Source organism: Parathielavia appendiculata (assembly GCF_033297405.1).
Source record: "Parathielavia appendiculata strain CBS 731.68 unplaced genomic scaffold N657scaffold_2, whole genome shotgun sequence".
Lineage (NCBI taxonomy): Eukaryota > Fungi > Ascomycota > Sordariomycetes > Sordariales > Chaetomiaceae > Parathielavia > Parathielavia appendiculata.
In genome coordinates, this window is record NW_026944221.1 from 2,011,609 (window position 1) to 2,028,768 (window position 17,160).

Here is a 17,160-nt window from a genome sequence, read left to right on the forward strand (position 1 = left end):
CAACAGAGACGAAAACTGGACATAAAATACCAGCGCATCTTCCCACGCCCATCTCAGAGCTCACTTACTGGACGAGTAATTTGTCCAATGTGCCAGTCTTCCAGCACCTACGGAGTACGGCCTGCCACTCTGGAAAGTGCCTACACCAGATATTGACGATGTGAGTCCCAGGAGCGAAAGACGGTGACGCTCGCAGCAGGAACACCACCAGAAATCTGGTACAGAAATTCTTGTTCTTTGGCCCAGGCTCAGGGGTTTGGGAAACGACCAGGCTCGGCAACAAGGGGCCGGCCTTGCAGATTGCACACCACGGATGCTGCCAAGCTGCCGTCATCGCGACCCCCATCGTCTCAAGGGCCCTTGGTGACCTCATGTTGGCTCCTGTATGTTGGTTTGAGTTGCTTGGCTCGAGATCCTTGGGCATGCGCAGCCCGCTCTCAACTTCAGCGTGGAAATTCCCTGGGTGCAAACCATTACGGCACGTTATAGTCCTTCATGCTAAGGCTCTCGACCGTCTTCCTCAAGGGTTCCATCTTTTGCCTCTCCCATGGTACCCGAGTCCTCGAGGTTGGTCTCACGTGTGCACTGTTAAATCCAGGTCTCGTCATATCAACGGTTGGCCGGGTTGATGTGCAAGGGTCCTTTGAGACAGTCTTGAAACTGGCAAGGGTCCCAGACGGCCCACCGCTTTGACAATGACAAATTCTATACGAACCCTCGGCGCAGGCATGGAAAAACAGTTTCAACTTCAGGTACTAGTAGGCCAGTTGGTGCTTTTCACTACCTTATTCGATAAGTACAAATAAGCGTCGTCTAAGTCTTGTACCTCCGTACCATCCTGTCCCAAGCGAACCTACGTGTTCCGCCGCGGGGGGTTGCTTGCAGGGCGGGACCATGAACCAAAGCTCAGAGACTATATCTTACGGAAGCGTCTCTTTTCTATAGGAGCATAACATGATTCATGAAGCTCAACCTGTCATGGAACACGTGCTGTGGAAGTAGCCTGAATAATTAAAATGCCCGGAATACTGGTTCTTGCCTCTTCGCCCAGACGTATCTAAATCAAGTCACTGGAGGCAGACCCCGGCCATCGAGTCCTATTACGGCTTCCATCAGTTACGGTGAGGCAGGCAGTTAAGGATCTTACTATGACCAGCGACCAAGAGGCAAGCAGGGGCAAGATTTTGATTTAAAATAATTATTCGCAAAGGTAGAATGCAAGATAAGTAAGGTATAAAAAAAGCAAAAGAAGGAAGAACGAACAAGAAAACGCGAAGACACCGTCTTAGTGGCGCAATACGGCCCTCTACAACTAAAAATAGATTGGCTTGGAGCATTAAGAGCTCTACTTCTAGCTCAAAGCTAGCAGCTCATCTTTCATTGACCGTTCTGGCTTGACGGCAGGTAAGCAGTTCAAGGAGATATTAGCTAGGGAAAAGTCGCTCATACCTGAAGCGGCTTGAAGTTTTATAGGCTCTAGTTCGCCTGGTACTGACGCCACAGAGTGCAGTAACTAACCACTCAAATATCTAGCGGTTCAATCTAGGAGTCGCTCTTTCCACGTAAACAGTCAACGATACTCCTAGGAAGGAATGATCCGTACACACCTTCCCTAAAACGGTCGCAGGCCAATTGAGCCGTTCCTTAGCTTTGAAAACCTTATGGGACTCTTTATCTGGCTGCGCCCAGCTTTCCTGACAAGTGTTTTGGTGAATCCCTGATGCGGTCTTGATGCGCTGTTCAGGCGCGCTTCCACGCTCTCCTTGCGCGGGTAAGCTACTGTACGCATCGCATCATCGATCTAACTAACATTATTCCAGTAAGATATCGAATTTGACTCCGAGTCTCCGCCACGACGTGGTCTCCGCTGTCGGCATATCGACAGTAGCAGTAACACCAGCAGCAGCTCCAGCAGCAGCTCCAGCAGCAGGAACGGCAGGAGCAGTCGCGGTACCTGATCGACATCATCTCAGCGGCAACCATTATGGGAAGCAACCTAGAACTGCTCCAAGCCCATCTTACCGTAGGTATTCAGACCACGAACGACGGGAAAACCCACAGCAGGGATGGTAAAAAACAAAGAGAAAGAGAAGGAGAAGAGGACGAGAGAAAGAGAAGAGGAAGAGGGAAAAAAGAGAAAGAAAAGGGAGAGATAGAAAGAAAGACAACTAGGAAAGAGAATAGATAAAGGAAAAGAGAAATCACAAAAGATCATTGGGGAAGGTGCTAGGATGTAGTCGCAATAAGCGTGTGAGCTCCTTTATCTATGAGCCTGAGAACTGAGGTCTAAAGAAAACTGCGGACCTGTCACGAGCAGAGGGCCGTTGGCCGAGGCAAGGCTGGGGAAAGACCTCTCTATTGTTAAAATCATAAGATGGGGAGAGAAGGAAGAGAAGCTGGAAGAGTTCTCACGATGCAGGGGATAAATGCTAGAGCAAGTGGGGCATGCGCGTTCGACGACAGGCGCCACCGTCACAGGACCACTTTACCTTTCCTAGTATCAAGCATGCCTCTTCGGCTCACATTCTCCTCTATGATGGCAGTTTTATTTGAAATTATTGCCCAAGCGGGACCCTTGGCGCAACGGTAGCGCGTTCGACTCCAGATCGAAAGGTTATCCGTTCAAATCGGGTAGGGTTCAACTGCGTAATCAGAGTAAAACGCTCTGAATTATCCCTCATTTTTCCTTTATAGGCTGCTGATTGCATCGTACAATCATTGTTTTTATATTCTGAAGTCTCATCTCCCTATAGAAATAAATCAGCTAAGCTAATCTAGGCAGCGTGATCATTGTCTCTTGATTAGGAATGAGGAGAAATGATCGAAAAGAGGCTAGTTATATATCCGTACATTGCAGAAAGAGGTGAAAATTGCAGGACTAATAGGAGTTAACAAGCTAAGTTACCAAGCTACCTAATCTAGATAACACCTTTTTGTCTATGTCACTGCAACGTCTTTTCGGCTGCTGTCTCTATCTGTCTCTCCCTTGGTCGATCCCTTTCATTACTTACCTGCACAAGCGCAGGGGGCTAGACTTTCACCCTCAGTGTTTCAAGCCACTCAGACCATTGAGCGACTCATACACTGCTTACGAGCGTCCTCTAAATCGAGCTACAAGAGTACGTTGACCACATGGTCCTCTAGCGGCTCGATTGACGAGGCGCTCTTTCCTCTTTTGCAGTCTACACATCACACACCGTTAAGGAAAGAACGAGCTATGTGCCACTTCCTTGAGTAATGTATAAGATGTACATCTGGCTTAAGCGCTCATAAACCCCTCATATCCGTGTGTCACGGGTTGTGACAGTGTGAGGTTCATGTGCGCAACTCCTGGTTCGACTGGACAGTTTGAACCACGGTCCCTCTTTTATGGGTGTTACGCAGTGGTCAGTTACGCCCACCCATGACACCGTGATTAACAGTTTCCCAGCTTCTATTTTGGTGAGGCGTCAACATCGTCCTGATGCGCTGTCTAGGCGCCACTCCCGAACCCCCCTTTGTGCGAGTGATTCGGGTCATTCCCTCGAAGAGGATTTCATTCTCGCCAGGACATCCGACAAGCAATTGTATCAACAAAAATACATCCCTTTGTCGCAAGGCGTCATCTTACCTAGCGACTGTACAACACGCAAACTTCAACCCGGTTGGGCTAACCACCTCATCTTTGGGCAAATGTCCGGAGGCACGATATCTCTAGCGTTGATGACATAGGTACTATATGGACTTTCTGAACAAATATGTACATCGAAGCCATGAAACCATCCCCTTCGAAGCCGACGCCAAAGCCCGCCGTCGGCACAACAAAGGGATGGACAAGAATATGACCATAAGACAACCAGGTCAATCCTGTATTTAAAATTTATTGTGTGACTCAGCTGGCAGACATGTCCCATATAAATATCCAATAGACGAACGTAGGAGTATGTGCGTCCAGACTCGCGCCGCGGTATGTTGGCGTCCATTCGACCAATCATGCAAGCCGCTTTCCCGCCCCGACGCCGTTGATCCAGACATTAAGGATAAGTAATGCGAGATGTACACTGTAGATGACTGCTCGGTCAAGAGCCCCGTCATGCATCCTCGGTGAAGCGTGACCCAGAGCCGCGCGAACCATCTCGTGATGTCAAGCTGCGGCCGACGGGATCTGGTGTCCTTAGGGTGGTGGGAAAGGCCGAGGGTCGATAACCTGGCGGTAAGGGGGTGTCTTCATGAACAGGCGTCCGCTGGGGCCCGTCCCGGAAAACGGGGACGCCGCTCACCGGGCGCATCGGTGATCCGAGCTGTAAGGGTTGAAGGTTTGAGTTATCAACAAAGGCGCTCGAGTCTCGGTAGTACGACGAGGCGCTGCCGACGCTGTCGTGGGGGTCGCTGTAGCCGTCTCCACCGGATTCGAGGACCGAGATAAGCTTTCTGCCGGATACCCTGTAGAAGCCCTTCTCCTGCAGGGCCGGTTCGGCAGGTGGTGCGTCGATGGCCCGTTTGCCGGTCAGCTTGGCGAGAGCTGAAGGTATCGCAAACGCACCCGACCGCTCTACCATGCCCCTCTCGCTGCCCGGACTACCTGGTCCTCCAGAGGCAAAGCCTCTGCCCCGAGCCGTGCTGTCCCCATCACCCAGGAGCATGATGCCCTGGCCACGCTGTCTCCTCCATTTCAGCAGATACAAGAAGATCAGGGCGGCGAGCGCAATTCCGGCAACGCTTCCAACCACACCTCCGACAACTGCGTTTCGTTGTTCGGGGGCGAGTCCAGCAGGGGCTTCGGGGGTCGGTTCGGCGGGGACGGGGTCGGTGGGGGTGGCTCCAGAGCCAGAGCCAGTATTTCCGCCTCCTCCGGCTTCGCCGGCTACAACGGTTGGCGCACTGAGGTCAGTAGTGGAAGTCCACAGAGAGCCACTGCTCTCTGTCGATGTCGAAGTCAAAGTTGAAGCGAATGTGGAATGAGAGGAGGTCGAGGTCCGTGTGGAATTCGATAACAACCCAATTGTATGGTTGCCAAAGAGTGACGATATGCGTGCTACTCGAACAATCAGCAGATGGAGGGTGGGTATTGACGGAATGGGACCTACTTGACGAGGAATTGAAAACTCCAGAGAGTGTGGGGAAGGCAGACGAACTGCTGGAAAAAGTGGAAAGAGTGGACGTCAACGTATCCGAGGACGCCGACAGTGAAGCCACTGAAGATGACGAGGTCGCCGACTCGGCGGAGGGTGTAGACGATGGCGCGCCATCGGTCAGATCGGGAATCAAGCCAGAGAGAGACACGCTGGGCAACAAGTCACTGAGAGCCGTCAGATCAGCAGCCGTCACAGCTGCCGGTAGGTCTACCGTAGTCGGTGCGACGGTATCGGAGTCGAGGGTGCCGACACTCGTGACTGCGCCCGTGGCATCAATGTAATGCACGACGGACACGGTCTGGACGATGACGACCTGGCGGTCATGCAGCTTCTCTTTTGGTGGTGAACGAATGTGTGGTGGTGCGGTGTCGACCCCGAGGGCATGCAAACGACGGTGTTGATGAAGATGCAGATGGTGGTTGTGGTTGTGGTTGGAGTGGGTGCTGCGGGCCTGAAGGAGTGAAGGCCCGCTGCCATGATCGCCGCCTTTGTTAGTCATGGCGGGCTTTCGGGTGGCTGTGGAAAAACGAATGTGGGCAAGAGCTGCCAAAAAAAGGAGCGGTTGTCGGCCGAATCGAATGGCAGGCTCACAGCCCACAACCCGTATTCAATAGCTCCGTCGATGGGCTGGCCTTGGATGGCTGCGGCTCGTATCTTCGAAGCTGGCAGTGCTGCGTAATCAGAAGCAGTCGGCTCTGCATGGTCGCAATCAACCCATCATCTCGTCCGTCTTGTCTGCAGACGAGAATTCGACAAGAAATTATCTTCAACCGCCCCTTTTCGTCAGCCAAATCTGAGGGTTTGAGGAGCAACCTAGCGTGCACGGGATGCCAACAACTCACCTGCTCCACATGACCCGGATGCTGGAGGAAGTCAAACTCGCACCGGCATGTTTGACAACCAGGTGGAGGAAGAAGAGAAAGGAAGAAGGCAACGCGAACATGCAGCGTCGCGTGGATATCTGACAACGCCCTGCGGCAGCCAGAGATCTCCTATCTTTATTTTAAATTGCCGGCCCAAGAGAGCCCAAAGCAGTGAACTCCGCAGCCTTCGGCCATCCTGCTGGCAATCTCGCTTCGCTGGCAAGGCCGGCTTTCCCTCCAGCAGCCCCTGGCCATTGGTTAATCGCCGGGACCAGGCCGATGCTTGAATGCGGGTGCCCGGTGTCGCCATTGGCCGGGGGCCTCGAAATTCGTTTGAGGGATGGGCACCCTGACCAGGCGATTTCCTGCTTTCCGAAGAAAACACGAGACTTGGCTGGACCCAACCACAACGCCCCATTCAGAACCTCCTAGGAGTACAAATATGCCGAGGTCAATACAAATATATTCTGCATTCAGTTATCATGAAGATGGGTTGTTGAGAAGGAAGGTGTTTCGGATATAGCTCAAGGCTTCACACTTCTCTGGCTGCACGATTGGAGCGGGTTGCTTTTTTTTATTTCTGCGGGCTCGGTTTCGAAAGAAAGGCGTGCTATGTACGGATACAATACAGCAATAGGTCAGGTATTCCGGGACACGTCAGCTGAGCATCCGTGGTTATCATCAGTGAGCGGCATACGGACGTACCTGCCGGTGGGAATTGCCTTCTCTCGATGAACGATTCTCGATCTGCTTCCCGGCACACCTGGCGAGAATGGCCCCTCCCGACGTGTCGATGCCAGCCGTATCCTCCACCTGATGAGTGCTGTCAGGTTATATTACAGGACAGAGTATTGTTATCAGTACGCCGTTACCGTTCCTGGCTGCGCCTGCAGATCTGGCCCGGGGAGTGGGGTCGGGGTTTCTTCCGTGCCCGCTGCAACCACGCAACGGACACACCTTCTAGGCAACATCAAGGCTTCCCGTGACTCGGTGTATCTGTATCTGGCAAAACGCTGAGGAGTCCAGAACTCCAATACCAGAGTGAGGTTACTTCATTTTTCATCTTGCTGGCCGTGGAATAGTCGAGACAACCCGCAGGCAGCACAACGCCCAAAAAAGGAACACTGACGTCATGCAGAAGGCGCCGAACCCGACGCCGGGGCCGGCAACGCTGCAGGTCCCGGATGCTGCCGCTGGGGACCGGTGGCCGCTCGGGCCCCCAGGGGCGTCTACGAGCGATCCAAGCAGCCTCTCTACCCTGCAGTGGTCCTCCAGGGACCCCCGAACATCATCGACACAATCGCTGACCCCGTCGTCAGACGATGAAGACAACGCCGGCGCTCTCCAGAAGCGGACTCTGCTCGTCATTTACATCCACGGCTTTATGGGAGACAAGTCATCCTTCCGCTCGTTCCCGGCTCATGTGCACGCACTCCTGAAGGACCTTCTTGCAGAAACCCATGTCATCCACACCAAGATCTACCCCCGTTACAAGACATACAAGTCTATTGATGTTGCCTGTGACAACTTTAGCAAATGGTTGGCTCCCCATGAATCACCTACCACCGATGTGGTTCTCGTGGGACATTCCATGGGTGGCCTGCTCGCTGCAGAGGTGGTTCTCTTGGTACGGACTCTAGCGCACCATGCATTCTGACAAAGAGAGGCTGACGCAACCCCTCTAGCCCAACCAGAGCCCATACAATTATTCATCTCCTTTCCGCCATCGGATTCTGGGCACTATTTCTCTTGACGCTCCCCTTCTCGGCCTGCATCCGGGTGTCGTAGTTACTGGCATCGCGAGCCTCTTCAGGCCCGTCTTGAGCCCAACATCGATAAAGGAGGACTCCCGGTCCGAGTATGTCCAGGCTGCCCAGTTACAGAATCTCCCACCAGATCCATTCATCTACTCAGACATGTCAGCGTCGCCAGCCGACGGAGCACTTGACCCTTTTTTCGACCCTCCATTCAAGAACGATGTTGCTTACATAAACCGCGGGTGGCTCAAAAACGCTCTCAATTTTATAACCAAGCATAAGGAGGAGAACCTGGCTTACGCAGCGGCAAAACACCTTTTCTCTCACCTCGAGTTCGGCGCCTGCCTGGCCGACTATCCTGAGCTGAGGTCCAGGTACAATCGACTTAGGAGGTTGGAGGATGTCGACGACGTGCGCGAACCGGGAGCTGTTCGCGTCCGGTTCGTCAACTACTACACCGTCTCTACAGGGATTCTCAGACAGACTGGGCCAGCGTCGCCACATGTGTCCCAAAAACACTTCGATGTGCCCAAGGAGTCAAACAGGTCTTCACTACAACTGGATTCGCCAGGCTTGAACCCGAGGCAGTCAGCCAAGGGCTCCCGAGTGTCAACCCCAAGGATATCAATTGAAGAGTACAGCGATAGCCATGGAATCGAGCGCCTCCAGATTCTTGATCCTACCCCGGAGCCGGAGCCGGAGTCGGAGCCGCCGCTCGCATCAACTGAGAGTCGTCCGGATACCGAGTCAACGCCACCTGATGGCGAACTCGCTTCTGATAACACCACGAACCAGGACCTCAACCTCCCCTCTATCCCCTCCGTTCCTACCGCTCCCACACCCCCCGACCTCGACAGCTACCCCGACAAAGAGTCCCGCAAGCAGGCGGAAAAGACATTCAAAGTCGCGCTAAAGGCCCACGCTCAAGCCCTCAAAGCCCGGGAGAAAGCCATCAAGGACCAACAAAGGGCGCTCGACAAACAGCACCGCGAAGCCCTCAAGCTCGAAAAGAAACAAGCCAAACTGCAAAAATCGCCTCCACCACCACCGATCCCTGGCCGAGAACACCACCCCCTGAATGAGGAAACACGAGAGCAGGAAAACAAGAAACCGCCCCGCCGCCGCAAGTTCTGCATGCTGCCCCCCAAATCAGCCACGACAACCGGCGGCAGCAGCGGCGCTCGAGACCCGACCTGGATCGAGGTCTACATGGAGGGCGTCGACGAAGTGGGCGCCCACTGCGGGCTGTTTGTCCCCGACGGGCCGCATTATGAGCGGCTTGTCGGGGACGTCGGTGAGAGGATTGCCGGGTGGGTGTGGGATGACGCCTCCCGGAGACTGGTTCTGGAGGATGGGCTGGAAAAGGACGGGCCCGGGAAGGGGGTTTGAGGGCGGTAAAAGGTCGTGTGTGTGTTTGTGTGTGGTTTTCATGAGGGTGTGAATGGGCGGGTGGTTGATCAGGTGAAAGGGGAGAAAGGTCTTCCGGAGTTGGGGGTGAGTTCATTCAGGCCAGGTTTTACCTAAGAAGCAATGAGAACAAGGTAGAATGTCAATAATGTAATGTGTAATTTATTGAACATTGAGACGTACATGGCATGGGGAAGTGCCGAGGTGAGGGACGTTGGCCCAACTTATTGAGAGGACGCCAGTTTCCCATTGCCGGATGCTAAATGGCTGGGATGCAGCAGGGTCACGGCTTCAAGATGGGAACTCGACAGGCCAGTGATGGTTGGTTTGCTGATCGACTTGAGTTAACGAACCAGGACTGTTAATTGCGCCCTAAAAGACTAGACCATCCACCAAACTTTGATTCATAAACAAGCTATAGCAGTGTTATCGGAGGTCCCCCATCTTCCAGGCCGCTTGAGTATGGCTCGAACTGGTTTAATTTAATTGACCGACAGTGTCGAATTCTGCTAGCCTCACACGGGCCTTTGTCTGCTGGAATGGCATTTGGAGATGAACACACGGGGACTCGGGGGACTCGGGGGACTTGGACGGAGTACGCGTCGACTAAGGCTGCCTGGCCTTTGAAGGCCACAGGTGACGGTGAGAACGGTGCAATGCACGCCCAATCCCGATGATTAAGTCAGCAAGAAACGCCAGCAATCGGCCAGCCACGTTACAGCGCGCTAGCCGTATCAGGAGTAGCCTTTCTGGGGCTTCCCGCCGCATGCCAACCGTTATCCACCGCAGGGACTGATTTTCCGACTCGGCCGTGCCAGAGGACGCACACACATCAAGACATCGTCAGTTGATACTGACGCAGTTGGCCGAGACACGGCCACCGCCAGGGGCCGAAGCAGGGAAACGATCAAAGAGCGATCGAGTGCGTGAATCGCGAGTTTGAAAGCCAGAGCAGGGGACCCGTTTCTGCTTCAGGACCCGCAATCTCGACGGATACCTGGGTTTCCAACTTCATCCGACGTCACGCCACCAACTTCCTCCCGGCTACACCGCTCACCATCGCGACTATGTTTCGCACATCAGCACGCCAGTTGGCGCGCTGCTCGAGGTTGCCATTAAGGCCATTAGCGAGACCAGCCTTCCGAGTCGCCCGCTTTCCGCAGACCGCGCCCGCCACTGCCATTCCAGCCCTCAGATTCAAGTCGACAAATAACTCGCAGAGACCCGAAGACGAGCATGGAGACAAAGATGAAGCGCCAAGGAAACAGAACGATGCCGGGAGTGAAAACCAGGCACCCCCCCTTCCGAAACGAAATCCTCCTCCGGGTTTTGTCCGCTTGACCGAAGAAGAATACACCGAGCTCAAGTTCTTCCTCACGGCGCTGCCCTCGAAGCAGCATCGCGCCGAGATGGAGGAGATATTGGGTCAAGTGAAAGAGATGGGAGTCCCCGAGGAGCTTCGGGATATCCTGCGAGCCAAGATGAACGGGGAGCTCAGCATGAAGGATGCTTTGAAGATCCCCCGGATAGCTTTCAAGATGGCTTCGGAATTGCAACAGCAAAATCAAACACCAGACTTCATCTCGAACAAGCCGGGCGAAGACGGGGAGGCTGGTGCTAGCCAGAGTCAGCAGCGAAAGGCCGAAGGGGAGCAGCAGCAAGAGCAACCACGGCAGCAGCAGCAACAGGAGCAACAACAGCAACAGTTCGGCCAACAAGGGCAGAAGAAGCAGAAGGGTGCTCAGCAGCCGCCACCGCCCCGCCGCCTTGACGGGTCCGAGATATTGACGTGGGTCATCAGTGCCGCACTGCTGTACCCCTTCTACTCCATGTTCTTCCCCGGCGAGTCGTCTCGCGAAATCACCTGGCAGGAGCTGCGCAAGAATTTCCTAGACAAAGGCCTGGTCAAGAAGCTTGTCGTGGCCGGGGACCGCGTGCGGGTCGAGCTCGACCGCGACGCGGTGAGGACTATGTACCCCGATTCCCAGGCCGCCAACGCCAACTTCTCGTACTACTTCTCCATCGGCTCCATTGACGCCTTTGAGAGGAGATTGGATGAGGCCCAGCAGGAGCTGGGAGTCCCGGCCTCGGAGAGGATACCCGTCAGCTATGCCCGCGAGGGCATGGCGGCCAACCTCCTGATGGCATTCGGCCCAACCATTCTGCTTGTCGGCCTGCTCTTCTGGGCGTCGCGGCGAGCGTCCGGTATGGGCGGTGGCTCAAGCGGTATGTTTGGTTTCGGCAAGAGCAAGGCCAAAATGTTCAACCACGATTCGGCTGTCAAGGTTAAGTTCTCCGACGTGGCCGGCATGGATGAGGCCAAGACCGAGATCATGGAGTTTGTCAGCTTCCTGAGGACGCCCGAGCGGTTCCAGAGGTTGGGCGCCAAGATCCCTCGCGGTGCCATTCTGTCTGGTCCTCCCGGCACTGGCAAGACGTTACTTGCCAAGGCGACGGCCGGCGAGTCGCAGGTGCCCTTCTTCAGCGTCAGCGGTTCCGAGTTCGTCGAGATGTTTGTTGGTGTCGGCGCGTCCCGTGTCCGCGATCTCTTTGCTACTGCACGAAAGAACGCGCCCTGCATCATCTTCATCGACGAGATCGACGCCATTGGCAGGTCTCGTTCTGAGGGCGGCGGTTTCCGGAGCGGCGGCAACGACGAGCGCGAGGCTACCCTCAACCAGATTCTTACCGAGATGGACGGTTTCAACACTTCGGAGCAGGTGGTGGTTCTGGCTGGTACTAACCGACCCGACATTCTGGATCAGGCCCTGATGCGCCCCGGGCGCTTCGACAGGCACATACACATCGACAGGCCAACTATGAAGGGCCGCAAGGAGATCTTCAAGGTGCATCTGCAAAAGATCCTGACCAAAGAGGACATGGACTACCTGACGGGGCGTCTCGCTGCTTTGACACCTGGTTTCGCTGGCGCCGACATTGCCAACGCCGTCAACGAAGCCGCGCTTATTGGTATGTTTCCCCAGCCTTCTCTAATGAGATGGTCTTAGGTTTCTTGAGTCGAGGCTAACAAATCGCAGCTGCCAGAGCCAACGCGGCCAGCGTTGAGATGATCCACTTTGAGCAGGCCATTGAGCGTGTCATTGGCGGTCTCGAGCGCAAGTCTCTGGTCCTCAGCCCCGACGAGAAGCGGACTGTCGCCTACCACGAGGCTGGCCACGCCATCTGCGGCTGGTTCTTCCGGTGGGCCGACCCGCTGCTCAAGGTGTCCATCATCCCTCGCGGCCAGGGCGCGCTCGGCTACGCTCAGTACCTACCCGCCAGCGATGCCTACCTCATGAACACCAACCAGCTTATGGACCGCATGGCCATGACGCTGGGCGGGCGCGTCTCGGAGGAGCTCCACTTCCCGACGGTGACGACGGGCGCGAGCGACGACTTCAAAAAGGTGACGCGCATGGCAACCACCATGGTGACGCAGTGGGGCATGTCGGAAAAGCTGGGCCCGTTGCACTTCGAGAACGACCAGAACCAGCTGCACAAGCCGTTCGCCGAGGCGACGGCGCAGGCCATCGACGCCGAGGTCCGCCGCATCGTGGACGAGGCGTACAAGCAGTGCAAGGAGCTGCTGATGGCCAAGAAGAAGGAGGTCGGCATCGTCGCCGAGGAGCTGCTGCGCAAGGAGGTGCTGACGCGCGACGACCTCGTCCGGCTGCTGGGGCCGCGGCAGTGGCCCGAGAAGGAAGAGTTCTCCAAGTTCTTTGATAACCGGCACGGCGACAGAGGCGCGCCGCCGCCGTTCCCGACCGAGAATACCGACTCGCCCAACGAGGCGCAGCCTGCGCTGTTCGAGAGGCCGACTGAGCGTGAGAGGAGGTGAGAAGGTTTGGGGGAGGCGCAAGTATGAATATATTGCGGGGGTAAGAAAAAGACCAATTTGGTATAGAGGGAGAGGAGACGCACACGGCACAACCGTGTTGTTATCGGGCGTGTCTCTTTGACCCCGTTTCAAAACTTCTCAACTCGTACATGTCTTGTATCAATAGGTATGGCGCATGCAGCAGGAGGGCAAAGGAAAGAGCAAGCCTTTAGAAAGATGGCCGTGTTTTCTTGGTTCTCTTCTCCATGGTCTTTTTATTTGTGGTCAGCATTTTGGAGCCGGCGACTGACCTCAGCCGGAGGTTGTGTAGGACGTGGATAGATCAGTTGTGTTCCCTAGCAAGTGTTGTATTTTACGATACTCTTGAGGTTGAATCCCCTTTGTACTTTTGATATAAGCTACCTGAATCCTGTACATGTCTCCGTATAGGTATCGGTTGTGGATGGTCGCTCGGCGCTCGCGGTGAAACCAGTTGATCTCCACCGAACCCGATGAGAGGTCCCTGGCCTCCGGTGCCGGTGTCAGTGCCGAAACGATCCAGCAACGTCCTCTTATAGACAAGGACATGGAGTTCGAAGGTAACCTGTAGAACGACGAGTACCGCTCAATAACCCCACAACTTCAGATCGGCATGCAAGACGGACAACTGACTCCGAATTCCAACCCATTCGAAGCGGTTTTGAGCATTTGACCCTACATCATGAAAGGGGGTTAGGAATGCCAGCACGCAGCCCACACAACGGTCCAGGCGGTCCTTTCTTTGTCAACGCAGGAGAAATGATGGCACGGAAAACCAGCACCGATGTGAAAGAGGCCAATGCTCCGTAGGCCTCTTGCGGTTCCGATGTGGGTCTGCTTGCCCTTGCCGCCGTTTGGGCCTTCGCCGCTGCCGAGAGGTGAAGGCACGAGATCCATCCAATTTCCATTCCGACAAATCGAATTTTCGATTTTCGGGTCTTAGCAGTTCTACAGTGATCGACGTGTAAACAACAGTTTGTCTTTTAGAGTCTTGAACAGTTCGGTTTTGCCCACGCAAAGGGAATCGGGAATCGAGACGCCGATTTAGGATACTCCCGAATTCTGAAGGCCTCGCTGCGGCAACACCCTGAATGACTGAGAGTTCGATTGCCCTTCAATTCTTCGATTCCCGAGCTCTGCCTTCGCCTAATTGATTCCACTTATCCATTATCTCATCCCCACGAAACCAGGCATCGGGTCAGCAATGGCCTCCAAGGCAGAGAACCCTCCGGGACCGGGATCGGGACCCGGGCCCGGAGACGGGCTCACCCTCCCGACAACAAATGATCCCCACCAGCACCGCCCCGGTGGTGCATCGCGAGTCAAAGCCGGCCTCCGTATCCGCGACTGGGTACGCTCGCCCCGCTCCGGGGATGCCCGCCACCCCCGGCATGGCACAACCCAACCTGCTGGTTCCAACTCCGGGTTCGGCTCCGGATCCGGGCCGGGGCCGGGCCCAGAACACTGCCGGGTAGCACCGACCCACGAACCCTGGTGGAAGATTCACCTCTTCCGGGGCATGGTGAACGACATCCGGAAGCGAGCCCCGTTCTACCTCAGCGATTGGACCGACGCCTGGAACTACCGCGTCGTGCCCGCCACGGTCTACATGTTCTTCGCGAAGTCAGTTCTCGCCATCGCTTTTTACTCTCCGATTTTTGACTGTACATCTTCAGGACATGGCTGACGAGTGCGACCTGGGACGGGAGGGTATAGCATCCTGCCTGCCCTGGCCTTCTCCCTCGACATGTTCCACAAGACCGACATGCAGTACGGCGTCAACGAGGTGCTGCTCTCGTCGGTGGTCGGCGCCGTCGTGTTTGCTGTGCTGGCCTGTCAGCCCCTGGTCATTGTGGGTGTGACGGGTCCGATTACCGTGTTTAATTAGTATGCTTGGCCCATTACCTTCCTCTTGATACCTTTCGAGGTCTCCGAGCTGACGCGATTCAAGTACCGTGTACGACATAATGATGCCTACTGGGACCAACTACTTGGCCTTTATGTGCTGGATTGGCTTGTAAGTCGAGGTTGCCGCAACACACAGGGGTTGTGCAAGTGAGATGAGCTGACCGTTTACCAGATGGTCTCTTGTTTTCCACTGGATCCTAGCCGTTACCAACTCGTGCAACTGGCTGCGCTACGTGACTCGGTTTCCCTGTGACATCTTTGGCTTCTACGTCGCCTTTATCTACCTGCAGAAGGGCATCCAGATTCTCGAGACGCTTGGCGACGGGGAGCCCTTCTACCTGTCTGTGGTCGTGGCTTTGCTTGTCTTCGCCATCGCCTACATATGCGGCGAACTCGGCCGGAGCAGCCTGTTTAGGCACCCAATCCGCGTGTTCCTCAAGGACTACGGCACGCCCTTGACCGTTATCTTTTTCACTGGCTTCGTCCACATGGGCAAGATGAGGCAGATTTCTCTCGAGACTCTGCCCACGGGCATCGCCTTCATGCCGACCATGTCAGAGAGGGGCTGGTTCATCCACTTCTGGGATATTCCCATTGGCGATATCTTCATCGCCATTCCTTTTGCCCTGTTATTGACCGTACTGTTCTGGTTCGACCATAATGGTATGTCCGCCCCTCTCGGCCCAACCCTGCAGAACTAACTCTTGCTAGTATCCTCCCTGATCGCCCAGGGCACCGAGTTCCCGCTCAAGAAGCCCGCCGGCTTTCACTGGGACCTCTTCCTCCTCGGCCTAACCACCGGCATCGCCGGCCTTTTAGGTCTTCCCTTCCCCAACGGCCTGATCCCGCAAGCTCCGTTCCACACCGAATCCCTCTGTGTCACCGAAGTGGTCTCGTCCGACTGGGACGACTCAGACGGCGGCGGCGGCGGTAAGAAGGGATTCGCCTTCCGCGCCGCCTACGTGGTTGAGCAGCGCGTGTCGAACCTCGCGCAGGGCCTGCTGACGCTCGTCGCCATGACGGGCCCCTTGCTATCCGTCCTGCACCTCATCCCGCAGGGCGTCCTGGCGGGCCTGTTCTTCATCATGGGCTTCCAGGCGCTCGTGGCCAACGGCATCACGGCCAAGCTGCTGTTCTTGCTGCGGGACGGAGCGCTCACCCCCGCGGGCCATCCGCTCCGTAGGATGGGCGTCGTGCGGCGCAGCGCCGTGTGGCTGTTTGTGTCTGTCGAGCTGGTCGGGTTCGGGGCCACGTTCGCCATCACCCAGACAGTCGCCGCCGTGGGGTTTCCCGTGTTTATCTTGCTCTTGATCCCTGTTCGGGCGCTGCTGTTGCCCAAGTGGCTCTCGCCCGAAGAGTTGGCCGTGCTGGACGAGCCGACTGCCGGTCCGTTCACGATGGAGAGTGTCGGGGGCACCTTTGGCGGTAGCGGCATGAGTGGAGGGGATGGTGTATTTTTGGATGCGCCTGAGGGGGGAGAGTCGGGTGAGGACGTGGAGGGGTCGAGGAGGAAAATGGAAGGGTCTGGCGGCGGTGGCGGCGAGGGAGTGTTCGGTGGGCGGGTTGAAGGGCGGAGCGAGTTGGAGCTTGCTGAGCTTGGGGAGAGTCTATCGGGGCATGTGAGGAGGAGACTGAGTACGCTACATCGAGAAGGCACTGCCTAGAAGCCGTCGGGACTGTTCTGTCGTAGAAAAGAGAGCCATCTGGAGGGCGTCGAGGACGTGCGCATTGGAGGTTCTCGGTCTTTACTGGTGTCTGAGCGAGGAGTCCAGGCCTCGAGACATCCTCATCGTTGGATGTCAGTCTATCCCCGTGTCTTCGTCTTCGGGCCGCAGAGAGAGAATACCAATTGACATTGTGAGATGACCGCCGGTCTCCTCCCTGTCAGTTTCAGGTTCTGGAAGGAAAAGACGAGAAGACGGATTCCAGATGACAGCTGTCGAGAAGACGAACACATCCACCAACAAATCACTCTCCCCAGCAGGATCAGTCAATGTCAATCTCGGATTTCATTAAAGCAAATCTTCACCATCTTCAGGCTAGAGCTATAAACGAGACGAGCTAGGAACAGATACGTTAGATATGGATTGGCTTCATTAACGACTTGCGTATGTCAACGGCGGCCTGGAAATGCCTTTGAGTATACAATCCTTGTCCAGTACTGATCGTCGTGTCTTGATACATGGCCAACATACAACCGTGGTTCATCTTCATTGCCTTTCAAGGGGGGGGAGGCTCTGTGATACACGGGCAGC

The 17,160-nt window shown here is 55.5% G+C and overlaps 4 protein-coding genes and 1 non-coding gene across 5 annotated transcripts; 4 read left to right on the forward strand and 1 right to left on the reverse strand.

Annotated features, from left to right (window-relative positions):
- The first annotated feature begins 2,569 nt into the window (after nucleotides 1-2,569).
- N657DRAFT_t28 lies at nucleotides 2,570-2,641 on the forward strand. The gene has a single exon. It is a non-coding gene; the product is annotated as a tRNA-Trp (tRNA).
- Nucleotides 2,642-3,883: 1,242 nt separating this feature from the next.
- On the reverse strand, nucleotides 3,884-5,761 carry N657DRAFT_208331 (uncharacterized protein). The gene is made up of 2 exons (XM_062786226.1): nucleotides 5,067-5,761; nucleotides 3,884-5,014 (listed from the first exon to the last, which is right to left on the reverse strand). The coding sequence occupies exons 1-2, from the start codon at nucleotides 5,611-5,613 to the stop codon at nucleotides 4,071-4,073; spliced, it is 1,491 nt and encodes a 496-aa protein (XP_062651146.1). The 5' UTR covers nucleotides 5,614-5,761; the 3' UTR covers nucleotides 3,884-4,070.
- Nucleotides 5,762-6,739: 978 nt separating this feature from the next.
- Nucleotides 6,740-9,247, forward strand: N657DRAFT_641367 (uncharacterized protein). Its single transcript, XM_062792132.1, has 2 exons — nucleotides 6,740-7,604; nucleotides 7,663-9,247. Exons 1-2 carry the CDS (start codon nucleotides 7,110-7,112, stop codon nucleotides 9,121-9,123), a joined length of 1,956 nt encoding a protein of 651 aa, XP_062651147.1. The 5' UTR covers nucleotides 6,740-7,109; the 3' UTR covers nucleotides 9,124-9,247.
- A 707-nt stretch (nucleotides 9,248-9,954) lies between these two features.
- Nucleotides 9,955-13,384, forward strand: N657DRAFT_589556 (ATP-dependent metallopeptidase Hfl). The gene is made up of 2 exons (XM_062789868.1): nucleotides 9,955-12,111; nucleotides 12,180-13,384. Exons 1-2 carry the CDS (start codon nucleotides 10,209-10,211, stop codon nucleotides 12,977-12,979), a joined length of 2,703 nt encoding a protein of 900 aa, XP_062651148.1. The 5' UTR covers nucleotides 9,955-10,208; the 3' UTR covers nucleotides 12,980-13,384.
- A 541-nt stretch (nucleotides 13,385-13,925) lies between these two features.
- Nucleotides 13,926-17,024, forward strand: N657DRAFT_661527 (uncharacterized protein). The gene is made up of 5 exons (XM_062795099.1): nucleotides 13,926-14,620; nucleotides 14,714-14,884; nucleotides 14,949-15,014; nucleotides 15,078-15,568; nucleotides 15,617-17,024. The coding sequence occupies exons 1-5, from the start codon at nucleotides 14,202-14,204 to the stop codon at nucleotides 16,567-16,569; spliced, it is 2,100 nt and encodes a 699-aa protein (XP_062651149.1). The 5' UTR covers nucleotides 13,926-14,201; the 3' UTR covers nucleotides 16,570-17,024.
- Nucleotides 17,025-17,160: the final 136 nt, after the last annotated feature.